Source organism: Molothrus aeneus, chromosome 7, assembly GCF_037042795.1.
Source record: "Molothrus aeneus isolate 106 chromosome 7, BPBGC_Maene_1.0, whole genome shotgun sequence".
Lineage (NCBI taxonomy): Eukaryota > Metazoa > Chordata > Aves > Passeriformes > Icteridae > Molothrus > Molothrus aeneus.
Genome location: NC_089652.1, coordinates 18,965,813 through 18,993,746, shown reverse-complemented (window position 1 = coordinate 18,993,746; position 27,934 = coordinate 18,965,813). Strand labels below are relative to the sequence as shown.

Sequence of the window (27,934 nt, the reverse complement as noted above, 5' to 3'; positions counted from 1 at the left end):
TTAACACAAGCAAAAATGCAAACATTTTTTACCTAAACTGCCAATTATAATTTCTTTTTAAATTGGGACCCCAGGTTAAATATGAAGCCATCTATCAAAGCAAGAAAAGATGAAAGCCAAATAAGGCGTTTTAGCAAGACCTGGTTAGGAACAAAGAAAATGCAGATATGGCATAAAGATCCTTTAACCAAGTTTTTAGTAAAAATGGTAACTTTACCCAGAGATGTGTATGATAGACAAAGGTGATTGTTATTTCTGTCCCTGTATTTTGCAGAAAGAGAACTTTACTTAATGAAAGTTGAGGAAGTTCCCATGCCATTCCTGAATTACAGAATAACTGATGAAATGGAACTTCCTTTAAAAAACAAACAAAACCTTCCATATATATTAATTTAAGGGCAGTCAAGTATTACTGACCGTAATATTTAAAATTGAAAAATGCAAAACAACTATTATGGCAACTACAGAACAGGCACTCTGCTGTCAACAACATATAAGACTTAAGGAGAAACTTTGAAGAAATATTTGTAGAAATAGAAATAAGCAGAAAAAGGGAGATAAAAAATGCAACAATTTTGAACAGCATCACAAACTCTCTTCTGGAATACTTGTTTACAATTCTGATTACAACAATCAAGACAAATGATCTTAAAGTGATACAAATGCAATGAATGTTACTAAAATGATCTGAAGAATGGATAGCCCATAGTTCAGAGGGAAAAAAAAAGTGAAGGCTACAAAACCACCAAGGTGCAAGTATACTAGGAGGGGGCCACAACCTACTTGAGGGAGGACAGTGTTAGCACAGGAACAAACAAGTATAAACTGGCCACAAATATACACAGCCTGCAAATTAGATTAGATTTCTAATGATCAGAGAACTGAGGTTGCAGAAGACATTTCAAATCAGATTACTGGGGACAAAACACTAACTAAATTTAATATAAACATCTAGAAGTTTACCAAGAGATTACATAACCTAACTGCCTGGGAAGGCAGGTAACTGAGCCCAGTGACTGAGGAAATCCCTCCCAGGGCTATACTGCAGACAGTTTGTGCAATGTACTCTGAACAGATTCATTCCCAAGCTCAAACTCACTCTAAGTTTTTCCCTGCCTAATGAAGATTTTGGGCTCAGAGAAAGCATGAATTAGAAATGCAGAGACTCATCATGAATCTATAATGATTACAGATCTTTTTTTACTTCTAAGTTTCCAGCACCACTAGTGCCTGAGGCATTCTAGATGAAATCCAAAAGCCAAAATTTTTCTGATATATATTCCTAAAATAAAACATTTAAACTGGTGTTTAAATGGGTAAAGTATTAAAAAGAGTAGCAAAAGCCTAACACTTCTAAAATGCTTCAACTGGAGTAATCATTTTCTCACAGCATGTGCACAGTGGCATTTGAGGAAGAGTATGTGTTTCCTTCACTAAAAACTCTGAAGGAAAAGGCAAAAACTTTATTACATCCAACCCCTGAATATGGGAAGAGGTGCAAAGCAAATGGGAATGACACTGGCTTCTCTGTAGAGCAAATGACTTGTAACAACCTGCCCAGTAAAGGATTTCTAATCCACCCACTGACACAGCCAGCACATACCCAGGCTGAAAGAGCTACTCTGCCATGAAGAATCTGCATCTTTAGAGAGTCTAAAACCAGATTTTCTGTAAGCAATGACATGCTTATTGTCATACCTATGCTTTGGCAGCTGTAAAACTCCAGTGTTTTGGATGAGCATGCAAGTACACAAAAAATAAATCACAGCTGCTGGGCTGTCATTAATGTTTAGGAAGGAAGAGTGAATACTCTTTCGTCCTAAGGACATTACCTGTTGGCAATACCTGTTCTACAATTTCCAAGTATTAAGCACCCACACTTAATCATCGAATGTCTCTGTCAAATATCTTCAACCACCAGCAGCCAAAGAAATAATACCTGCCTCTTCAGAGGTTACCATGTTTCTAAATCACAGTGATCATCTCCACATTTATTTATACATATTTACTTATAAATAAATAACACACACACACTCTTATTTTACTTTTTAAGTTAGACTCTTCTAATATTTGGGAATATCAACATCACAGTACTGCACAAACACCTCTGTCTGCCATCCATGTTAATATTTTTAGTCCTAGTTGTCTCTCCAAATTGGCTTTGTAAGACTACATTTATAAAATCTGAACAATGATCCAGAGTCTAAACAGCAAAATCAAACCAGGGCTTACCAGTAAGTTCCTGCTCCCTGTGAAGTTAAATCCATTCCATCCACTCCATAGCTATCATCATCCATTATTTTGGACAGACCAAAATCAGTAATTTTTATTTCTCCACATGCTGTTCCATCTACAAGAAGGATATTACCTATTCAGGGGGAAAAGAAAAATGACTTCAAAAAAAGCTAACAGAATGCTTTATTTTCAAAACCAGGTTCAATTTTCAAGAGCATCTAACTTCATGAGAGTAAGTGACAATTTTACAGAATCAAAGACTCAGAACCACAAAACAGCCTGGGTTAAAAGGCACCCATGACCAAACCCACAGTCTTGGTGTTATTAGCACCATGCTTGAACCAACTGAGGCACATTTACATAATCTTTACATCCTCAAGTCTAGAGTAACTCGACTATGATAAATTTCTGTGCAATTTCAGCAACTCTCCAGGTTACCATGATGATCTGAAATGGCTCTCTCATCTGGGAGCTGGTTGGTCAGCAAAGAAACACCAAAATGGAGTGAGGAAATATCAGAATGCAGCCACGTACCAGTTACAAATAAGCCTCACCATTTTTCTGCCAGAAGAACCCTACACTACAGTTTTCACGGTTTGCACATGCCACAAAATTGTGCCAAGAAATTGCTGCAATCCTACAGCAAAATCTTACTCCATGTGTTAAAGTTGTACAATAATTCTTGATATAAAAATTATTTGATGAAGTTCCTCTGAGAACAAAAAATAATGAGACAAAGAATTCATTCTGTACAATTTCATAAGACAAAATAAACCTGTGTGAGCAGTTTATTACAGAACAGAAAGTAAACAGCCTGGCACTAAGAATTACTTTACAAACCCCAAACTTGGAAGTGTAACAGATTAAAGCACATGAAGAATATAAGCATCATTCATGCAAGATGGTGAAACAAAGACAATGGAATCAAGACAAATATTGTTTATAAATATATTTATTATTCATTGTAAAGAAAACTGTCTGTAAAGCCTTACTTTGGAATGGTTATGCTGGGATCCTGAAAGTGACTGATTACATATTTACAAGTTTAAAAAAAACATATGAGAAAAATTAATTACACATCAGCATCCCACAATTACCAGACAGGATTGAGCCTACTTGATCTTATGATCTAATGATCTTATCTGTTTATACTGCTAGCTACCAATGCATGTATCTATTAGCTGTATGATTTTTTTCCTACAAATTCAAATCAAAATAATGCAAAGTAGAAAAGTTGTAACAAACATTTTTCACAGAAAAGGCAGGTGATTCTGGCAATGAAATTCTGAAGAAAAGTGCATACTTTTTCCAGTTGTTTGCAATAACCCTGACACACAGAAGATAACTCTGGCATTTTCAGGCATCAGTTACAAACAAAATAAAGGATAAAAATTAAATTACATTTTCAATCATAACATTTCTCACTTACCTGGTTTAAGATCATAGTGTATAATAGGGGGCTTGATCTCATTGAGATACCGTAGTGCATTTACTATTTGCATTACAATGGACCTAGCTTCTTTCTCTGACATCAATTTATGTTGCTTGAGATAGAAATCCAAGTCATTGCCTTCACAGTATTCTAAAACCGTGCAAAACCTAGGGTAGAATTTAGAGACACAAAATGAAAGAATGTATCATACTGCACAATCAGAAACAGACATGACAACCTAGTTTCATTCTGACAAGTTTAAGAATGGCTGCCTGAATATTAAAATACATGAATGAAATTGTTCATAGAACACATGGTGTAACTATTAGCTCATGAAAATTCATGTAAATCAGAACATTCATACTAAAAGAGAAAATGCATCCATATGGATGAGAAATTAAGAAAAACCTCTTTATTTATAGTAGACACATTTCTCAAAATCAAAATGCCTTAACTATCCCTTAAGATGTCACAATTTCATGCAAAGAGGTGCAGCCCAGTCACCAGGAGCTATGCCTAGGCTAGTAATGCTCCTGATGCCATTTAGTCTTGGAAAATTGTCCAAGGTATGGCAGCCTTTTGACGCCAGTCAGGTGTTGCAAAGCACTCTCTTCTCATCACCTTACAGAAAGCCTGCAATATTTAGCAGATAAAATTCTGAAACTAGTATGGGGTTTTTTAAAATGTTTTGGCTGAAAGCAAGAACATATGTTATTTTTGTTCAAATACTCTTCATTTCTGTTTATCTAATATACAGCACTAAAATCCCTGCCAAGTTCTACTTACGTATCTGTATCCAGGGAGAAGTAGTCATACAGTTTAACTATTCGGGGGTGATCCAGTTCTTTGTGTATTCTATACTCTCTGCAGGCATGTCTAAAAGAAGATGGATACATTAGCCTTCAACAATCAACAAAATGCTATTAAGCTTAGCATATGAAGTGTAAGTAATTAGTATTTACTTGTGGTAGTTTTCTTTCTTTTCATCCCTCCAGCTTTTGTTAAGCTGGTGAATCTTCACAGCAGCATATCTTTGTTCATAAAGATCAAAAGCCTAAAAAAAGAAATGCATGAATATGGCAAAGTTATAACCAAAGGTGATAAAAATAACACCCAGTAAAGTGAGGAAAAAACATGGCATGTAATTCACAAATCTATTGACAAGGCTACTGTCATGCTACCTCTCCTCCACAGGTTAATTGAAGCCTGATCAACCCATTACAGTCTTTCCACTTAGATCCCATTTTGTCCCCCCCAAATTAAATGTATATAGCTCAAAAATTATATTTATCAGACTCAACAAACCCTACCTTGTACACTTCACTGAAGCCACCTCGGCCAAGTAAATGGAGTAACAAATACCGTTCATTCAATGTGGGGTGATCTTTAAATCTTGAAAGAAAAAAAAAGGTTTTATTTTGTTTAAGGTAAACCATTGCATCTAAAATGCAAATTTCTTAGTATTACTCATCAAATAAAGTTTTCTTTTTAGAAACAACATATAATATGCTGGGCAATATTACACCACAAGAAATCTTATGACACAATTGTACAACATGACCAATACCTTTTGACTATTTAGTTTACACATACTAATACAACAACATCATCAAAACAATCAATCCTGGCAAACATTTTGTTATTTTTCTCAATTTTTTTTGAAGATAAGAAAAGCTTGCTTAAATTTAAACATGTGATACATGGGTCTCTCTTTCGTGTGCCAAATTTTAGAGAAGACTCACGTTTCAACTTTCTGAAACAGACAACAAGGACATTCTTCCAATTTCACACAAAACATGATTAGATATGTATATTACTGCCTTTTAAAAAATTGGTTTTATAAAACAAATCAGAAGCAGCAATATGGGGAAAACACATGAAAAAATTGACTATCTGCTCACACTTAAGCAAAAGCAAAATGAAAACACTTCTTCCAAATATAAAATGATACTGCCAGACCAAGAAAAAGGACCATACTCTCTCTCCTAAAATATATAGAAGACAAAATACATTCTTCCATCCAATCAGAGGGAAGGGATCTGAATATTCATAACATTCTAAGTACAGCAATGAGACAAGCCAAGAATCTAAGGCAAGCTGCCAGCTATATTCCATAGAAAACTTTAAAGAAGAATTTAGGGCCAGTCTGCCAATAGCTCCTCCTATCCTTCCGTATTCTCTACAGTTTTAGAAGTATGGTCATAGGTAGTTGAGTATTTGAGAGAAGATGTTCGTGCCTACTGTGCCCCTTTCAGAAATAAAACTTTCCTTTTTATTGACTAGAAAGATACATACTTCAATGCTAAATATTTTTTAAGGAAACCATAAACAGTAAATAACGTATTCAGTGTAGAAGAAAAACTAATTTAGAAGCAGCATCATTAGGCACTTGATGTCATGTGACCAGTAGCCCAATTCTGTTTTAATGGTCTTTCTATCAGATGTGTACCTCCAGTAGGCCAATCTTGTGAATCTTACCACCTTCCTTTCCACTGCTTGTGCTACTCTCTGTGGCTCTCCATGGCTCAGAACCTGCACCCCAACATCATGTGGGCTCCAGAGCCAGACAGGGCAGCCCTAACCTGCACTCTCAACTTGTCCCATCATTCCGGGGCAGCCCTAACCTGCACTCTCAACTTGTCCCATTATTCCAGGGCAGCCCTAACCTGCACTCTCAACTTGTCCCATCATTCCAGGGCAGCCCTAACCTGCACTCTCAACTTGTCCCATCATTCCAGGGCAGTTGCAGACATACAGGCTCACCACCCAAGGGTAGGTGGACTTGTTGCTAGAACAGGAAGAAAATGGGCTTAGCTTTACAGCACAGCTGGAAGTGGGAATCCCAACAGGATTTGAGCCAGAACCCAGCAGTTGCTTTGCTGAGAACTCTCTCCCTTACCAAATAGCCACATCACCAAGACATGTTAGGAAAGACAGCAGGGGCTACAGACCTAAATTATTTCTCCATTGCTTCTCTCTTCTACATGAGGACTACAAGCTGTGGCTTGGCCACTTGGTAAATACTTGTCCAAACTCCCACAAAAACATGAACAAACAGTTTAAAGCTTTCCATTCTGTACCATAAAATGGGTTAGCAGATGATGAGCAGTGAAGCTGCACCATGGACTGAAGCTTGTCCATGTCCTGTAACTGTTTTCAATTGTGACTGTAATTTGGACATTCTCTGCCCCACATATGCAGTATTTTCAGTCAAAGCCTGTCAATTTTCTTGCCATTTATTCCTTATTGCTGAAGGATCCTTTTTTAAAAAAACCTAAACTTGTTCTAATGCAAACACTGAAGATTTATAAAGGTTGTCATTTAACCTGCTTGTTTATTTGTTGTAGGACATTTATTTTAAAATAGTATTGTATACTTTTATTTTAAAATATGGATTTTTAAAAAAAGAAAATACTCTGCCATTAAGATGTAAGTATCAACACCATTATTCTTCATATCCAAAATACAGAACAGTTTAGCTATCAATTAGCACTAAAGGCACATGGTAACAAATAATTTCTGAATTACTGCATGGTAGGTACCATCAGAACAGTGAGGAACACTTTCACACCTTTTTCTTTTAATATTTAAAAGCCTTAGTGTGTGCACAATTCTATTGTGTCTAAAAAGTAAAAAATAAAGACTGAAGGCTTAATGCTACTGTTTCATAAATATTTCCTAGTGCAGAAAGAGAAGTCCAGTCCCATCATGTCCTTCCCCCTGGCTCATTCCACCCTTGCACTGCCCTCTCTTCTCATGGCAGCATAAGTATTTTTGCAACTGGGCAAAGATCTAGACCAGGAAATTGATCCTGGATTAAAATTAATCCAGAAAAATAAAGCACAGGAGCTGGTTTTAATTTGGATTGATTTCCAGCATTGGTTCAGTACAGAAATGCCACTGCAAGCATGTGAAAGAAAACAGGGCTAAGTAGCCAGAGAGAGGCAGAACCAGTTCCTTTCAAGCAACAGTGCCAGCTGAAAGTGTTGGTGAAACTGTGTCTGGATTTGTCATGATGGAAAACAGACTTAATGAAGTGATGTAATTATTTCTTTCAAAACTACACAGTAACAGTTCATATTATGTAGCAATTTAACATTGTGATACACTGCCATTCAAGGTGAAATACAAAGTAACAACATAATATGGCTTTTTCCTGCTAGGTACCTATACCTAGTAGGAGTTAAAGCACAGAGCCGTAAACACAAAACTAACTTTAAGTGCAGCACAATATTGCTGCTGGTGCATCAAACCTCTTGCATTATTATCAACTAAGTGAACTGCATTAAATTATCACACAAGTGTTTTTTTTTTTTAACTTAATAGGGTCTAGGAAGTTTCAGCTCTTCACTATAAGCTGCGTAAGCATGTTTTTTTTCTTGCATATTCAACAAAAACAATGATAAATTTACTAAATTGCAAGAAATTTTAGTTAAGGTTAAATAAATTGGTGTTTAAAATACATAGATAAACTTAGAAATGCAAAAAGAAATAATGAACAAGTCTCTCTTCTATAGGTCAAATGTGGTACTAGAGAATTACTTTAAAAACAGACATGCAAAATTAAGATAGTAAAGACTCTTACTGTGAATTATCTTCATTATTTATTCTTTTCAGTTCTCTAATGTGAAGATTCCTAACTCTTTCCAAACGTTCAAGTTCTGCTTGTATTTCAGCTTCCTCCTGCAAATGAAAAGAAGAAAATATAAAAGCTCATTTACTTCCCATTTGAAAAGGGTATTTTTACCCCTGCATCAATACTAGTGGTGATGGAGGAACATTACATTACAAAACCCTGCTGAACTAGAAGAAAGCACTGCTTTTCTCTTAAAGGCAGAAAAATTCAGAAAGATAAGGCAAAAGCCTGTTTCAAGAAATTTTTCTGTTCATGAACCCACAGGTAATGGGATGTTCATGGTTTTGTTCTGCACTGCAGGGATGCTATTTCAAATGAGAGGCAGCTGGGTTTTGTACCTCAGCCAAGGAGATAAATTATCTGGGAAGCGGTCTGAAATTGATGTACAAAAAAAGAGGAAAAAACCTGAGATATGGGCAATTATAGATTCTGTACAAACCAACAGATTAAGAAAAGACATGTAAAATATTTTAACACTGAAGTGCAAATCAAGTAAAAGAATAAAAGAGCACATGATTACAGCAGAAACATTCTTAAGGTGCTGATACAAGACACCAAAACCAATCTAATTAGAAAAGTTTATTCCATTTGTATCTTATTAAAGTTGCAAACAAAGAATGAGTATTGCATAAGATTTTAAGTGCAACTTCAAAAGAAGCATGTCAGGTAGGAGCACATTCCTTAAGTAATTTCAGCACCTAATTTTATCTCATCTTTATTCTACGTATTAGGAAACAATTAAATAATTATTTATTCAGGTCATCTAAAATCATAAAGATTTCATGATGCCTAATTTGTGGAAACCTATGTATCTATACTCAAACTGAGAAACATACTCATTGAAAGATAGTGTAGACACGGTTATATTGGTTTCAGAGTTAGTGCCTCTAGAACTTGAAAATTTGAGGAAAGGGCAGACAAAATTAGTCCATATCAGAAAGCTCATAATTATGGAATTACTTCAGCTGAGAAGGAAAAAGGCCTGGCATCTGATACATATTTTTTTAGTAGCAGCACCCGTCACCACCTCTTGTTATTTTGGCACAGCCTTTTGCACAGCCACATGGTATACCAAACTGGAATACTAATCAATCTTTTCTTTAAGAAAAAAATATCAGAAGAAAGAAAAGAAAAAAAGAAACAAGCATAAAAAAATTTGCACATTTGCTTTCTGAAAGCAGCTAGATCAGTTCTCCAATCCAATTTATTCGCTGACCGTACAACCCAGTGGTGCAAAAGCAACAGGGCAACAAGCCATGGCACAAGGGGATGGAGGCACAAGTCAACAAGGTAGAGAGTAAATAATGATACAGCATTTTCATAAACCCATATCCTGAAGCAACAACTGTATTTGTATGATCTAAAATTAAATGCCCACATATCCAATGAATTGAGGAGTCTGGACTAGATGATTTCAGTGAATACCCTGAAACCATCCCCATAAGTGATGAAAAAAACTTCTCATCCCAAAACAAGACATGAGATGAACCTCCATGGAGGAAATGAAAATCAAATTCCTAATAATTTAAAAGCTGGACTAAGTAGCACTGATCTGCCAGCAGATCTGGGTGGACCATTTATTTTTCCTAACATACAGTGTCAAGAGTTGAGTTTTTTCCTGTTTATATAATGTTAAACTCCTTTTTTCTATGTTTACACACATCCTTGCAGTTCTCTGCTAAATACCCATAAATGATAGGCAGTTCCTCATAACCCAGTAGTCCTTTATAAAGAATTTCAGTCCTTCTCCCCTCACAAAAGGCCACACACTTATACACACAATTGTCTATGTTCTTCCCAAAGGCTAACAAAAAAAAATCCATCAGTTATGCCTCTTTTGGACCTTTTTGTTCATATATTATGCAATTCAGTGGTTCTCAAAATGTGGTTCATAGGCCAATGTTAGTCCAAAGAGAACTGGCTGGTTGCATTGTTTCCAGCTGTTATTTAGGACACTCAGGCTGTGAATACCTTTAAGCAAGAATAAACCAGCTTAGCTGCCTCAGGTCACTGCTATATAAAAGGAAGTGAGAAAACAAGAGCCTCTCTCCAGGACCAAAGCAACTAGCTGGAAAAGAATTTCCTGGGTAGCAGCAGGAAAAGAAAACTGGTGGTGGCAGCATGTACAGGGCACCAAAAATAAGAGCACCAGGAAAGCATCTCAAGAGTGAAAAGGAAGAGGAGCAGTCAGCAAAACAGCATATGCTGAAGGAATGAAGAAAAGAAATGTAAATAGCAAAGAGGCTCAGGGAAGAAATACAGCCATGTAAAATCAAGGTAACAAAACTGGTGTTCTTAGTTAATGACAAAATCTGTATCACACATAAAAATTATAATGTAAGAATGTATTTTTATTATTTTCTTCAGATATAGTCAAGTATGATTTGCTAAGAATAACACTTGTATTGCCCCTGGCATTTAGTCAAGGAATTTCCATCTTTTGCAAAGTACTCCAGCACTGATGCTCAAGGTGAAACCAAAATTCCAGTATTAAATGATCCTGTAACAGTTTATTTCATCTATCATTTGAAATCCCCATTAGATTTCCATAAAGTTAAAGCATAGGAAAAAAAACCTACAGAATTTCATGTGAAGCTGGAGTTTCTAAACCATTAACAATGAAGAACAATGCGGGCAGTCTACTTCACCAGTGCCAGCAAATTATATGCAGATTTCCTACTACAGATTCAAGTACCTTCCTGTCATATTCTTTAGAAACAGCTGCAGCTTTCTCAAGGGGCCCAGTTCAGTTTATTATAGTAGGATTTATAACAGGTGGCTTGTACATTTAAAGAGAACAGGACTGAAACAGACTTGCAACATTTCAAGGGGAAAACATATGACCTGTTTTGACTCAACAACTCAGGAACTACTACTCAGCACATATAAGTCCTTTACTTTCACTCTTGTTGAGGTATTTTTGTCTGCAGAAATGCTTTGCTTGAATGAGCAATAGTTTCTTCATATAATAATTATCTCACTACACAGATTTATTAGAATGATGGGGTTCAAGAAAAAGGTTTTTTCCAAAGTCAAAAACAAGAGTAAAATATCTGACTGCAGAAATAATTTAGGACCTAGAGAATAGATTTTCCATAAAAGTAGGAAAATTATATTCTCTTGTGATAGGTAATATGCTAACTGATAACAACTGAAGTACATACTGCAAAGGATGAAAATGTTATATTAATTCAGAAGTATAACGCTGTGAATTGGACCTCTTTAAAGGCCAAAAAACAAAAATAAAGAGCCCATGCATCAAACTCGGCTGGCTCACTGAGCTGTGAAACAAGAGCTCAGAAGGAAAGGGAAAGGCAGGATCAGTGGCATCATCAGTTAGCACTCTTAGAGGGATTTAAGGAACCTGGACAGTGTTACACTGGATGGACTCATTACTGCTCCCCTGTAATCCCAGTGTTTATGAAAAGTTGCATGAACAGAAACAAAAGGAAGGCCACTATTAGGCATAAAGTAATACAGCACTTTTACTATTGGATTTTTTTTCAGACAGTTCTCAATAACCCATCTCTTCATTTTAACAGTACTAATTTCTGTGGGTTTGGCCACGATTAAAGAAACATACCTTTTTGAGATGTCCTAATCGAAGCTTGAAAATTTCTTCCTGTTCATGGTACTCTGCTAGAGTCAAACTGAAAAATAAAACAATCACGTAATTATAACTTTTATATGGTGGCAAAAAAACCAATAGCAATTCTACTTAAAAACTACAGTACATCCAGTATTTTGTTATTTAGAAGTCACTAGAACTACTAGAAGTACATTTTTGAACCATCTGAACATCTTGGATTTGTCATTTCAGGTCAAAACATACCTACAGAATGCCTATATTTGGTATTCTGCAATATGAACTGCCTCTCCCATTGAACCATTTTGCTTCTTCCAGATAGCCTGTTAATTACCTAGGTGCATCTTGAATCATATCACCATCCCAGATTTTAGCTGATGCTACTCCACTGCTTGCTTCTCAACTCTAACACATTCAGAAATTAGACAAGAATGGTAACACTGGATTTCTGAGCTGTGATTTACAGACAGTAGTGCAAAACCGTACTTTTCAAGTTCATTAGCACTACATTTTGCATGATGTAGTGCATGAAACCACAAATTCAGCTTTGAATTCACACGTGACTCTCCTGCTTGTTCTCTTTGCATCTTCCTTTTCTCTGCAATTTCTGGCTACAAATAATTCAGTGGTCCCTCACTGTCTATAGACTTGTTCAGACATAAAGTCAGTTATCATGCAGAGAATCTGGACTGTTTGCATAGATTAGTAACTAAGAAACCTGAGAACCAATTGCATGCAGTATTCATCTGATGAACAAAAAAGACAAACCACCCAAAAAATAAAACCAAGAGACTAAAGTTCCAGATAAGAAACCACGCACATATGAGGAAGAGAAACAGGGGATGAGGAAGGAGAAAGAGGTGTGGTCTCCTTGAAAGGGTTCACACAAATCCCAACAAAAGAAAATAAAATTACACTTTTTATTGTTTTGCCTAGACCTAATACTTCTTGCATGATATAAAGCTTGAACTCACAGTATATGTTCTCACAAAGTCCGTATTTCTGTGGGTTCAACTATCAGCTGGGAAGATCATCATGCAAGGTGGTTAGAAGGCTATACATGCTGTTTATATTGCAAGTCTGAGGACTAGAATGTCTTGAGAATCACCAATAGTTTTCCTCAATAGAGATGAGGGACACTAATTCAGATTTCTCTTACAGCAAATGCCAACCAACCTCAACAAAATTTGCAGAAATCTAATAGACTGTGAGACTTCTTCCTCCCATTTAAAGTTCAAGTTTACCACAGTTTTCAGAATTCCAACACCTGTATTCTTATTGCATCTCAAAAGTTGTTGATAAAGGAGTGCATCTTTTTCAGATAAAATCTGGTGGTTCTGAAGCTTTCATAGAGCCCTTTCCATTCCTGTTATTATAAATACAGAATTTTGCTGCTCGTTTTCTGATTTGACCAGAACAGAAAACTGATTCAACCACATCTCAGTGAAATTATTGAGGGTTTTTTTGACCACACCATCTAAATTTTCAAGAAATTTGAAAGAGCCTCACAAGACTGCAGTTATTTCATCAGCCTTCTGGGTTTGTAACATATAGAAAACACTCAGATCAGGTGAAAAAAGCACCCATCATCACATCCTGTCAGAATCTGAGAAGCAAGCAATCGTTTCTTTTAAGACATGTCTTACAAAGTTACCCTGCATCTTTTTTTTCTTACTGGAATTCAGAGCAGTCTTGTATCACAGTCAATTGACTTCCCCAAATACTCTGAAGGCAATGGAGGGAGGAAATTTGCCTCTCTGAGAAAGGCCTCTTACTAACAGATTTTGGGACCTAACATTTATATTCTTTTCTTAGCAGAATTTCCTCTGGGTTTAGATGTATGCTACATGTTAAAAGAAGAGGCATTAAAGCAAATGTAAAATGGGCTGTCTCCACAGCTGGGAAAGCTGGCAATGTACTTGGACTTTGTACAGTCCAAGCAACAGCAAGAAACATAAGAAACAAATGCTCCAATTCCTGCTGTAATACATCTACCAGCACTATCAAAGAAATGCAGACCATGCTAGATGACCTAAAACAATATCCCCAACACTTTATCAATACTTCTACTAAAACAGCAAATTACTCTAATGTGGATTAACTTCTCAGTTAAAAAGACCAATGCCAATGTTTACAAGGTTGAATATTGTCATTCTCAGATCCTTGTCTACACTATGAATCACAGGTTTCCAGAAATACAGATACAGTAAAGTTTGTCTTTCTCAAGAAAAAGAGTGAGTATTTTAGGTGAATTTGCAAAGCTGAACCACCAGTAAAACACACTCAAAATACGAAGTTTATGACATGACCTATCAGAACTTTCAGTGAACACTGAGAGCCCTAAAACCACAGATCCCCTTAAAAACTAACATAATACAGAAAATTTGCTCCTTTTTATAAAACCTGAGGTGTCCCGGCAGCATTACAAAGTGCCCAGACTGCTCTAGCAAATATTGTCTTTCAGAGAGTCCTGAGACAGCGCTCTTGAGCACAGAGCACAACTTGGACATCATATTGAAAACATTAAGATTCAAAGTCACTCTTTCCATGTTTCTATGCCACAACCCAACAAATGATTGTTTTCCGTTGTTCTATTTCCTCACAAATCTAACTCTATTAGAAGCACAGCATGTTTCACAGCAATCTAAAACTGTCATTACTGACCACCACATTTTGGAGAAAGGCATACAAAACACAGAGCTGTACACAGATATAGTCACTTTGGATTTTGTTCATTTACTTCTGAAAAACAAACCTTTATTCTCTCATACTTGGAAACACTTTTTTTTTTAGGAGTTTATTAGTTTTTATCTAAAAATACAGTGTAGTTTGTATTAAAATAGCACACAACTAACAGCAGTAAGCCAATAACAATGTCTGTTTTCTGTAGGCCACCAACTCACTGCACAGTCTGAAAACATCCTACCAGCCTAGAGGCTGCTACCCATCAGCCCACCACTTTCTACCTGCATCCACTCACCACACCTTCTGCAGGGCAGTGGCATCCTAGAGGCACCTTTTGAAAACAGAATTACAGAATCACACCATGTCTGGGTTGGAAGGGACCTTAAAGATCATCTGGTTCCAACCCTCCTGTCATGAGCAGGGAGCACCGACATCCAAGCCATCCAAGGCACCTACAACACACCACAGTTCCCTGCAGAAGGGGTTGCTCCTTTATCACCTGAGACACACAGGTCCCATCAGACGTGGAGGGAGAAAGGCTGAGGAGCACAGGGTAGGGACATCAACCAGAAACAAGGCTGCTGCCATCTAAAGCTGCATAGGCAGGCCTGGGGCTAATCTGAGGAGCACAGGGGAAGAAGGGCAGCTTGAATTAACAAAACAGGTTGCATGAATTAATATGGAACAGTCTGGTCCTGATCGTGATCTTTTCTGCACAAAATTACTGTACAATAAACGCTATATTTTAATAATTTTAATTTAGCTGCTGTCTGCAGCCAAATAAACTCTGAAACACATGCAATAAATTCCAGCAATTCTCCAAAATGCACTGGACATACTCTGTGTATGTAGCATAATTCTCCTGTGACATAAAGGGCCACGATGTGTGCCTCTCTTACTTGTTGCTGGAAGAAAGTAGATAGCTTTCCTGGCCTGAAAGACTTGATTACCACCAATTAAAACTTGTTTTTTTTAATTAGAAAGAATAGGCCTTTCAGAGGCTTATGTTTTCACCACCAAATTTCAAAGGTTTTGACACAATATACATGCATTGACATCACCAGTCTTCTTTTCACTTCTTCCTCACAAGTGCAGATAAAACTTTCTACAATCACAATTCTTTTACTAGTGGGTACAAACAAGACAAAAATCCCAAACTAGCCATGTGTTTCTTGGTTCTCACCATGATCAAGCCTGGTATGTTTACAAGCATCTCTCTTCTCACCTCTGCCTTGCTGGAAAATCATCCTGGATACACAGGCACAGCAGTATGCAGCCATGCTCCCAAACAGCCAAATACACATCCAATCCAAGTTTTGTTGCTACAATTTCTGAAGCTCTTCCCTTTTGTTCCAAGCTTATTTTCACTCCAGTTCCCCAAATTTCTACAAGGATGAATAAACTTCAACCAAGTCAAAACCTTTCATGACGTCTTTTCACCCATTGTTTCCATGTCTGCCTTAGAAATAGACTGCCTCAGGAAAGGAGCTGTCTTTACTTGTCCAGTAAAGCCCAGACACATTGTTGGTACTTCAGCCTGAAAAAGTTCCTGAAAATATTTTTATTTGTTCCATACAGAACAGAATGCTCCTGCTATGATGCATTTCTTCAGCCACAGTCACAAACCCTGCCAGCTCCCTCAGCTACCCTCATCCAAACTGCATGCAGGGACAAGGATGCATACAGGCTACCATGGAGGAACAGGGGAGCACTTGAACAGGTGACAGGGAAGTGAATACAACTGAAATGGCTGAAGCTGCAGAAGAAGGATTCCATCATCTAAACCAAATAAAACATTGCTCCTAGAAACAGCTGTCTCGTGAAAGAAGAGCTGCTTCCATAAGGTGAGGACTTGCATTATACTCTTACAGAATCCTCTCTCATGTCTACAAAGAACTTGGAAGAGAGGTTTCAAAGAGATTTTTTTCCAGGGCTAAAAAGGCAACCTCTACCTTAAATATTTTTTTTTCTTTAAATATATTTAAATTTATTCCTTTCACATAAGACTAATAGAATTACTTTGCTCAGTAGAAAACAGAACTCACAAAATTGAAACTACTTTTTAGTTCTGGCTTAGGCCACAAAAGGGGAAGAATGATGGAAAACCAGGACACTGTTTAGACTCATGTACTCCATGTTACTTGAAGCACCAAGCCACCATTCACTCACAAGACACTGGCAAACTGGCCACTTTTATAACAATAACTTCAGAGCAAAAAGTCTGCTTTTACATTCCTATCAGAGACCACAGTAAATTCAGCTAAATTCAAAAAATGTCCTTATTAGGAATGCCTCAGGCAACATCTTCAGTCTGTTTCAAAATATTTGACACCTGTTTGCAGAAAAAGCTTCAATACTCCTGATTGTTACAAAGCTGTAGATCATTTTGTCTCATCAATACCAGAAGCTGGAGATATTTTTTTAAAGCAAACAATGCAGTGGTAAAGACACCTGTTGGTAACAAACCCTAGCAAGTCATTTGTATGTTTTAAATAAATCTGCTTGATCACTTGTATGTATGTTGTATTAATTCACTACTGGTTTAGTTCATTAATCTCAAGCAGCTCTGCATTTCCTCATGCCTCATAAAACCAGAACCTTTTCCATTTGACTATACGAATTAATATCATTACTGTCAAAGTAATGCAGAAACAGTGATAAGCAATGTAATAGGAGAGAATCACATAGAGCACATGACAAATTTACTCTAAAATGGAAGTGCATAATTAATGTCTTACCAAGATACACAAAACAATTAATTCTGTACTGAGAAGCAGAAAGGAGTCAACACATAATACTACAATACAGAGTTATAACAAATCCTAAATACAAAATCCCCTTTCAAGTAAAGGCCTAAGAGCATAATGTGGCTAAATGACTCTGTGATCTCAGGATGCACTACAGATCTCCTCAAAGATCTGAAAAAAAATGTATAAGCTTATGTTACAGGCAAGTGATCTTATATCTAGATTATCTAATGATCAAACTATGATACTTAAATGCAAAACAGTTTTGATTCAATTACTGCTTACATTTTTGCTAGCATTAGATTCAAAAGGACAATTTTGATTGTTCTCCTGATGATTCCATAACAAGCAAGCATTTTCATGTATCATTTAACATGTAACTGGTTAAGCCAGATGAAATGAAAATTTGCAGTCTTTAGTAAATTGGAAATTATTTAACACCATGTAACACCAGAAAATATTCTGAAGTTTATTACCCTACTTTAAAATTAGAACACGTTGTCTGTATTTTTTCCCCAATTTATATTTCATCGTCTCTCAAAGGAGCAATAAGATTATGGGAGTATAACCAGCCAAAAGTTAGCAAATAAAATTTCTGTAAGTTTTCAGGTATTTTCCATTACTTAAATGTTACTTTTAATAACAGGAGGAATTACATTCAAACACACAGCAATATATTTTTAACACAACAGCAATATTTACTGTACTATTCTGAAGTATTAATTATGGTCTAAGAAGAAGACAGGCACTAAGCAGTACTAAAAAGTCACAATGAGCAATGACTCTTCAGCTCTCCACCAAAACAGGAGTAATGTTAACCAAGATTTGCTTACATTGCCAGCCTTACTACTGTATTTTCATGGTATTTTTATTACAGTTAAACAAATCCACAATGTGAATTTTAAGAATGATGCATTATGCAAAACACATGCAGCTGTCTTCAAAGGGATGGTCCAAATGTATTTAGCAGATCTAACCAGAGCAATTTATATACCCTCCATCCCTGCAGGTATAAATTACTGCCTCCACATGTGAGAGGTGGCAAGTGACTATGCTCAATACAGGTAGCTTACTTCTGCAAAGTAACAGAGACTAATTTGCTACTCTTTTAAAGCCTAATTATTTACTTTTTATTTAAAAATAAACTAGGAACAGATATACTATCAGCTGCAGCATATTGGCTTAAAGGGCAGTAACTAATATCTTGAAGTAGCAATTTCATAAAATATTTAAATGAAATGTCAAGAACACATCTTCGTGTGCCTTGAATTATACCCTTTCTGGCTGAAGGAAAAAGATGTCCCCAGAAAAAAGAGAGTTCTTTAGGACTTTCAATTTTTATGTTTCAAAAAATGACAACACTGTCAATACGCGAAATGAGATCAGTAACTTCTGACAGTTGGTCTCAGGATGTAGCATTCAGAAGGAGGGAAAAGATATTTCTATTTATTTTAAGACATGTCTTCACATACTAAAGGCTGAAAAAGGATTTTTTTTGGTCAACTAGATACTGCTATATGGAAAAAAATAACCTCCAACTAAAAGAGAAGCTCTTAAACCAACATGGATACAGAAAAGTTCCATTGGTATCAGTGACATTAGAAGACTAAGAAGACAGGATAAGGAGAGTTCTAGTTCAGGATAACATAAGGAACATTGCCTATCCCCAGAATGGGCCCTTCTCTGGTGACTTTACCAAAAATAAATTGTACAACTCATAGACAGTGCAATTGTACAACAACTTCATAGACAGTGGTGCAAATTTCCCTAGCATCAGCAAGTCCTTAGTGAGAATATAGCTGCTGAATATACCGAGTGCCTTTTTATGCTGTTATTTGAATAGAACACACAGACAATATCTCAGAATTTATGTAAAAGACTGATTGAAATGTTAAACTTACAGCTGTGGTAAATTGGGTCTAACAAAGGGATCGTTTTCTGCCCCATTCACAGCTTTATTTTTCCTCTGCTTGGGTTCAGAATTGGCAGATGGTGCCTGAGAATTATTTGTAGTTGGAGGCTTTCGCTTGGCCAGGAGCTTTCTCTGCCTTTCAATGTCTTCCCTTTGTTGATTCACCCACTCTTGCTGCCTGTAAACCCCAAAAAAAGCTTTATTAAAGTTTCATCAATTAGCATTTTTTCAAGAACTATCTTTTTAACTGATAAAGCATTTAGAAATTTAAAAAAACTTACTGAACGTGTGAAAATGTTTCCTAGGAGAATGAACACCAGCGTTCTTCATGAAGTGGAAAAATTTTGCTAAAGTTATGGCACAATTTATTTTTTAAATATATGGTGGTTTCAGGGGGATTGTTTGGTTTTTGTTGTTGTTTTAAAGTTTTGTGGGGTTTTTTGTTTTGGTTGTTTTGTTTTGTTTTTGAAAGTGCTATGCATGACTTCAGCATTAGAAAAAGAAAAAAACTACCTATCTCAGCTGGTGGATATCTTATTTTATACTACCAAAAACACTCCCTTGACAGCATCAATAGAGAGCACCTGATTTTTATAGGCCAAATACTGAATTTGATCTCTTATCACAAATAAACCATCAGTTTGGTTGTATGGCAAACGATTACAGCTTTTATGCAAAACGCATCTATAGACTGATTTTAAGACTGTTTAGAAAAACAGTGTCCCAGGCAATCCCGTAATGCTAAGACTAAATACTGCCCTTCAATAACAAAACTCTTGGTGAATTTCTTCTTAAAATATATGTATTCTTCTATCTATAAATCTATCTGTACTTCCAATGAATCAGACTCATTACGAAAGAACTCCTTTGGAAGCACTGCATAATTATTTTACCACCATCTCTGAGAGTCTTGCAGAGCCCTTTTCCTTGGCCCCATCTCTGCTGAAATACCTACTATGGCAGCTCTTTTCCAGGTGGTTGCTCTCCCCCATCCACTTGCACTAAATCCCATCTGAGGCTGCCAGATTTGTCACTGCTCCTTCACAGCACTAAGGAGCTGGATGCCAGAGAAAGCTGATGCCATGAGGATGTGCAGGTAGCACCTATGTGACCAGTGAGAACTTCACAGACCTCATCTGTCCCAGTGACCACCAGGCATGCTTGGTTAGCTTCCTGAAAAATCACTGATTTACCTTTATAATTCTATCAGCTGAGTTGAATAACTATGTGCTGCTTATTTACAACATTCAGGCTTTTGTAAAGATAGTTAAAACAAAGTGGAGCCAAACCCTTTTTTAAAGAGAGACAACCTTAGCATTCCCTCACCTGATTAATGGAGTTCTACACTCTATTCTCAGTCTTCAAAAGGCAAAGCAAATACAACATATGAAAAGCTGCTTCAATCCTAGAATATTAGTAATAAAAAAGTCCACTAGAGGGAAGTAACAATTAGTGAGAACTTAAAGAACATAGCATTGACTAACTTCACAAGATTTTGAAAAGCAAAGCCATCTGTCCACTGTTCAGTAAATGAAGCACCATGACGAACTGTTGTAAAATGCCCCAGGCGTAATCTGTCTTGCATGCTCTTCTCTCTGCTTGCCAGCTTCTCCTGTGTGCTCTAAGAAAACAACAAAAAAAATTTCATATTTAGTAACACTAAAATGTTCAAAAAGACAATAAAACACTCAGGATTTTTTTTTCTCCTCCAACAGCCTTTTAAGGCAAGGATAAGAGGAGTGTCAACAAAAATATGTTGTAGTATTTACCCCATTTATTCAAATTTCTAGAGAACTCAAGCTGCAGTTGCCAGAACCAGTATTAGAGGACAATTTATGCACCAAAACCCCCCGAGTTTGGCTCTGTTTCCCTATAAAGTTTGCTGCTCTTCCTCATTAAAAAAACACTTTATTTAGAGTATAAGCATCATAGAGGATATAATTAAGATTCTATCTGTACATGTCTACTACAACAAATAACTGACTCAGATATGATAAAGAAAGCACTTCCTATACTTGGCCTGGAAATTCCTTGCCAGAGCATCTACATTAGTACTGGTACCAAGTGACCTGGGGCAGGGACCTCTGTGTGGCACTGCACTGTGGGCAGCCTTGACTGCACTCAGATATCCACTTGCAGAAATAAAGCAGATTCCCTTCTCAGAACCAGCACTGCCACCACAAGCACCCTTGGGATGTGACAACCAACTGAGTCTGCCTGCTCTCCCTCAAAGAAAGAGCACTGTGAACACCTAATGCAAGGAAACCTCTTTGATTGCTACAAATGCTTGCTTCATAACAAATGTCTATGGCCCAAAATCATACACACAAAAAGTGAGAGGTTGTCAGAATTAAGGCTGTTTTTACAAACAGAATTCCAGGCTGAAGAAGAGCTTTTCACAGGAAACATCCCTTGTGGGATTCTCAGTCAGAAGGTAAGCACTTACTATCATGCCAAACAGATCTGATGCATCTTTCCCCTGCATTCCCCTCATGCTGGAACTTAAAAAGATCTGCAATAATTTATTTATGACATGCTAGTGAGAAAACTCCTGAATCCTCCAATGGCTCGCTTTGTGCCATTGTGTATGACAGCAGGATCCAGCAGCTAGCACTAGGGAAGGCACTGGGGCTGTTTGTCTTAAATTTTTTGTACCTGTATTTCTAATAACATGATTTCCTATTAACTTTTCAAGATTTTTTTTAAAATAGGCTATTTTAAAGAAGAGGGAGAGAAACAAGGTATCCTTGTTGCCTAATAAATTGCTACTAGTTTAAATATAATTGGTGTGAAATTTTTAAAAAGTGATTCTTTCATTAATGGTAGTATGAAGGCAGTCATCTTCATTTCCTTTTTTTCCATTAATTCTGAGCTAACACAGCATTTTATCATTCTACATCAAAAATTACCATAGCCACTTAAGTGTCTCACAAAGAGATATTGTCCATCTCCTCTTCACAACAGGTTATGATCAAAAATTCTTTTATCCAGTGTAATCTTAAAATTTTTCCAGAAAATATGCCATACATTAAATTCATAACTTTAATGATTTGCTATTTTGCTTTACTTACAATGGGTAAATCCTTAAAGTAAAAGTACATTTTCCACAAAAATCTGAAAAAGGTAAATGTTTTATTTAGCTTATTCAGGTTTATAAAAATATTGCCAGATAGAGACCATGGATACAAAGTTTCAATCAAGTGACAAATGTGAAAAAGTTGAAGTGAAAATGAAGGAATCATAATGGAGTTTTACAGCAATTTCCAAGCTTTTATCATGAAGATTTTAAGAGCAGTAAACTTACCTTTTCAATTAGAAGCTTCTTGCTCATTGAAATACATTTGTTTAACCTTTCTTTGTATTTTTCAAGTAGTTTTTGTTGTTCATCTATTTGTCTTCTAAGATCACAATTAGCCTAATAAATATATACAAAAGATGAAGAGATATATTGAAACACTGTTTAAAAATCAGCTGTCACATAAAATAAATACATCTAATTTCACATGACTAAAGTAAGGATGTTTATGTTTAAGGATGTTTATACATCTATTTATCTAAATAAAAATTTCATTTCACAGATATATCCCTATCTATAGAAGGATGCCTTGATTCTTTTTTATTTCCTTTACATGGTCCTGCATTCTGTATTACAGAGCATTCAGCATAATGAGAATATACAAAAACTCTGTACCAATCTCATGTTCAGCTCTCCACTGAGGGCTGAGAAATTCAAACCGGAAAATTTAGCATCAGATCTTCATATATGATTCTCAAGTCATGTGAATCCGAACATCTCCAATTTAAAAGAAAGCAAAAATTTCACAATTATAAAAAGTTTTAATTATCTGAGTAGGAAGCTTAACAAATTCCCTGTGTTCCAATTATATTTAGCTTATTACCTTAAAAATCCCACAACAATATTATTTTGATTTAAAAAAAAAAGTTAAAGATAGTTTAGGCTTGTCTACTCCATACTGTTGAACATGTGTTAAAACAATCTACATACACAATTTCACAGTACATCATTACATGGGTTAATATTTTTATGTATTGTACATATGTATGTATACGTACAAACACTAAACAGACTACAAATTGTGAAATACAGGTTTGTTTCATATTTCATATTTCTGTATATCCCCTCTCCAGTGTTTCCTTCAAGAGCATAAACATTAAGATTTTTTTTCTGAAAACAAGTCTTAGAGTATCGTATAGTTTTCTCATTGAAAGTATTTATTCACTGCCTGTATTTTATTTCTGTCACAATCACCTCCATTCTGAAAATGCCAACAGTTTTTCCACAGATAATGCCTATTCATAATTAGAACCAAAAAAAACCAAAACCACCCGTTAGGTGAATTATAATATGAATTTAAGGAATTAACCAACTGCCTGCAAATGGCATCGGCTTTCTTTGCACCTTCAGAAGTCTAAAAACATATTTAATCATTAACAAGTTGTAGTACAGAAGCTGAAAAAAACTTATACATTACATTATGTAGACTTCTTAGATATAAGAAAAAAATTACAAAAATTAAAAACTTGTTATACCTTTTTATTTAAGTAATTCTTTTAAAATCTAAAAAATTGTCCTCATATTCGGTCTGCTGTTCTGAATAAATACCTTTACCCATGTCCAACACTTACCCTGAGTAAGTCATCTATACGACCTTCTTTCTTTTCCAAGTCTTGATTTTTATTACTTTCTAGTGCAGCTAATTTCAGCATTGTGAGATCAGTCTAGAAAGAACATTTTGAAATATTTATCCTTTCCTTTTACAACTACAGCATTATTCTTTTTATGCTTGATAGACAGCGAAATAAATGACTTTAAAACATTCAACAAGACCAGAAAAATCTTATTTTCAGGTGTTTGGAAGCGTCATTAAAGGTTCTTATTCAAAATCACTTTCCCTCTTCGTGAGGACAACTGTGAACAGTTGGGACAAACCATTAACAGTATTAAAGGATTTCATCACCAACTGAGAAGTTACTGTTCATAAAAAAGCATAAAAAACGGGGAAAGAATGTAAACATCCACTAATTAATTTCCCTGTATCAGTCAACAGGTAAGCAACCTTTTTCTGACTAATGTGAAGAACAGATCACATCAGAAATGGCAGAGAGAATCAAACAGTTGATTTCAGCTTTTAAAAGTCATGTCAGAATTGTGTTGATCATTTTGATTGCCATCTCATCCATCTCATTTTTCTTCTTCAATGTCAGATTTTAAATGCAGTATGACAATGGCAGCTGTCAATTCAAATACTGCCTGAAAAAGCAGCTTCTACTTCTAAAATCACACAACAGCTAAAATCTTGAGCAAAAACCTACCAATGCCATGGTCATCTATGTAATCATGAAGTGCCATGCTGGGAGCTGAGCAAGTGCAGAATACAAAACTCACCAGACATATTTAAATTATGAGCTGCTGAACTTAACCAAAAAATGCTTCAGAAATTTTAAAAAGCAAAGCTTTTCAAAGTCTTTAAGAGTTTATAAGAAGTTAAAAGACAAAGAAATAAACATAACTACTTTTTTTTTCCTGCAATGTAAAGTGATCTACGCAAAAAGTTACCTGAGTAATTTTAATAGATAACTGCTTTGGTTGTGTGAGAGGGTGGTCCCCGAAAGCTAATGAAGTAGGAGAAGGACTATTCTGTCGAACCTGAAAAGCATGAAAGCAAAGAATTTTAGATACAGCTGTAGTATTTAATTATGAGCATAGCCTTGGTACAACTCTTGGCAGAAACATCTCAAAGAAACATAGAAATAAGGTATTTTTGTACACAAGCTACTACTTGGAGCTCTGCATCAAGAGCTATCAGTATGGTGTTACATACTACTTGCAGCTCAGGAAGGATGCAATACATTCTCTGAGAAGACTAAGATTGTCACTTTTAGGGAACACACTGAAAGATTTAAGACAATACAAGACTGACATAAGGTAATGTTAGTCTTACAAAGACTTATTTTTCTGATTCTGAGTTTTCACAACTCAAGAATAATGAGAGTTATTTTTGGAATGTTTAGTTCTCATGGGAGAACCTGAGAGGGGAAGCTATTGCAAATCAGAAAGCAAATCCTGTTAATGAACCTAGTTTGTGTGAATGAGACCTTTTTCAAGCTGAATTCCAAAATCTGTATTACACTTCATATTGTTGGCAAGACCAAAAGGATGCCTGAAGTTGAAAGCACATGGAATAAAAGCTGAGGTCCACCTTCAGAGAAAACAAATCTTTTCTGTAACTGGCAAAATTTGTTTAGCCATTTAGCATGTTGGTATGCTGGGCACTGAAACTGTGCTTATGAGAAGGAAAAGAAGGAATTAGCACAACCAAAGAGAATTTTAGAGGCGAAAGGTATCAATTATTGAAACAAATTACAATTTATCAAAACCTCAGCTTTTAAAGTCCCAAGCTAGGGGTCCAAGTTTCCTTATAAGTAACAGAAAACCTCCACTTTTTTGTGTGAGGCCTACAAATAGACATCATTACAACATTTCAACATTTATTCAACCTTTTACATAACTACCTTGTATTTAAACAGATGTTTAAGAAAAAATGACCCGGTGTTAATAGAAAATTTAGTTTTAATACTTAATTTAATTTCTTTTTTTCCTGGTGGAAGAATGAATTCTTCCCCAGGACTCGTTCCTTTGAAAACTCCCCCCCTGGAATACAGATTATTTGCAATGTTGCTATTTTGAGGCTATAAAACTATGTGGTGCAGTCATGAAGTTGCAGACTTACAGAAGAAGGAGCGGAATGTGAGTTCTGAGGAGAGCGGATTGCAGGAGGCACGCCTCGCACTGGGCTCGAGCCGTTCCCACCTTGGTACTGCAGAGCACACAGGCACCCCCAATGAGTCAGTCCTCTCAAAATACATTATACATCTACTGAAAGTACACACTACGTTCTATGGCTCGTCTCTAGACAACATTTTAAATCAGATTCTATTACTTTTATCAGTGCAACCTTTAGCTGCTTAAAGAACAGTGTGAAAAATAATGGGTTTTGTAGTTCAGTTCGTCTCCATCAAGAGATGATTGCATCTCTACTTCAAGGTTTAATACTCAGAAGCATACAGAAAGAAAAGAGAAGTAATCTCTCAAGAGGTCTGTCCATTATAACCAAAAATGTTGTAGCATCCAAAAAAAGCTAAAAGAATATTTTAGAAGAAAATTTTAAAACCAAAGTAAAATTTACAAAATTCTTACCTCAAAATAGTCACTAATCTTGTGACCACGTCCCCCAATATTCTTTCCTGCAATAAATACAGTAGTACATTAGAATTGGTTAAATAAATTACTTGTGGAGGTGTCTTACATTTTTACATATAAAATAATTATAGTAAAATCTTATCACTTGTTAATTGGTTTTCTTTGATGTGGTAATACTTGATGTCCCTTTATAGGTAATTAAGGGATTCCCAAAACAAAGGGACTTGCATATTCCATTCATTGAGAAATCAGATATTAAGCCGCCTTCAATTCCTAAACCAGTTTAGAGCAGACTTTATAGAAACCCTAGACCTCTTAAAGATAACATGAAATTCATCTCTAATCCTACAGATCAAACCTTCAGTTTTAAGTCCCTCCCCTTTTCAAGGACTATCTCTAAGTATCAAATTGGCCACATCTACTAACAATATGTACTCCAGGTGAGTTATTATGCCCACATATTCTGCCCAAGGATTTTCCTAGGTGCCAGTAACAGTGAGGGCATAGAGAATGACAAGTATTTCCAGTCCTCTTAACCTGATAATGAATTGGGTAACTCACAGTGTTAACTAGGGAAATAAAACACCAGAGATTGAGATTAGAATTTATCTTAAATGGATTGAGACTTCAGGAGAACTAACATGAATTGTATTTCTTCAACAGGAGGACCTGACCCACACCTGGAATTCCAGAGATTGCACCTATACCTTATCCAATGCACAAATGTTTTCTCCTGTTTGGCCCAAAGATGACCCATAAATCTTAAGACTGGGCTTTTCTCCTGTAGAAGTCAGACAACCTGTTCGGAAACATCTTGGAAATGGACTATTGTTCAGAGCTTTTTATTTATAGAAAGAAATTTTTGCAATATATTAGGAGGTCATTACCCATAGATCCATAAATTTGATTTCCACTTTTTAGCAAAGATTTTCAAGCTTTTCTATTGTTTCAGCCCTGACGAATTCTATCTAGTTCAATATACCTCTGTACTGACACTGCTGCATAATGCTGTGTCACTAAGAAGTAACACAAAACCAGAAACATTTGGCAGCCCTTTTTGTGTCAAGACTTCTAACAGAAAAATTTAGATAAAATAATTCCAAGACCTAGAACAGCCCACAGCCAACTTCTCCAGTAGTTACCCAGTCAGTGTATGTATTGCTACTACACTTCCCTCCAGGCAATTCTTTACCTACTCTGTAATTCTGCTAGTGACTTCTGTCCTCATGCTTAATTTTCACATCACTTTATCAAATTTTCATGCAGGTAAAAGAGACAGACTGCACTCCTCTTCAGTATAGAAAAATCTATTTAATGTCATGTTACAGAGCTCTACACTGAAGAAATAGTCAAATTATTTTGGCACAGCCAATTATGAATAGATTTACACTGATTTATACCACCTTCCAATTAGTTCTATGTTCTAAACAATCCTTTTCTTCAACATTTATGGATTAATTTACATATTAAGAAGTCAAT

At 36.0% G+C, this 27,934-nt stretch overlaps 1 protein-coding gene across 3 annotated transcripts in view; it reads right to left on the bottom strand.

Annotated features, from left to right (window-relative positions):
- Positions 1 to 27,934, bottom strand: part of TLK1 (tousled like kinase 1) — a 68,529-nt gene that overhangs the window by 5,318 nt on the left and 35,277 nt on the right. For all 3 annotated transcript variants that reach the window (XM_066553249.1, XM_066553248.1, XM_066553250.1), the window contains exons 5-18: positions 26,453 to 26,499; positions 25,986 to 26,072; positions 24,812 to 24,901; positions 23,881 to 23,973; positions 22,538 to 22,648; positions 20,718 to 20,854; positions 19,223 to 19,411; positions 11,887 to 11,953; positions 8,253 to 8,350; positions 4,978 to 5,059; positions 4,630 to 4,721; positions 4,454 to 4,543; positions 3,665 to 3,834; positions 2,233 to 2,368 (exon numbers count right to left, since the gene is read on the bottom strand). In XM_066553249.1, coding sequence (XP_066409346.1) covers positions 2,233 to 2,368; positions 3,665 to 3,834; positions 4,454 to 4,543; positions 4,630 to 4,721; positions 4,978 to 5,059; positions 8,253 to 8,350; positions 11,887 to 11,953; positions 19,223 to 19,411; positions 20,718 to 20,854; positions 22,538 to 22,648; positions 23,881 to 23,973; positions 24,812 to 24,901; positions 25,986 to 26,072; positions 26,453 to 26,499 — 1,489 coding nt within the window. The remainder of the gene's footprint in view (positions 1 to 2,232; positions 2,369 to 3,664; positions 3,835 to 4,453; positions 4,544 to 4,629; positions 4,722 to 4,977; positions 5,060 to 8,252; positions 8,351 to 11,886; positions 11,954 to 19,222; positions 19,412 to 20,717; positions 20,855 to 22,537; positions 22,649 to 23,880; positions 23,974 to 24,811; positions 24,902 to 25,985; positions 26,073 to 26,452; positions 26,500 to 27,934) is intronic.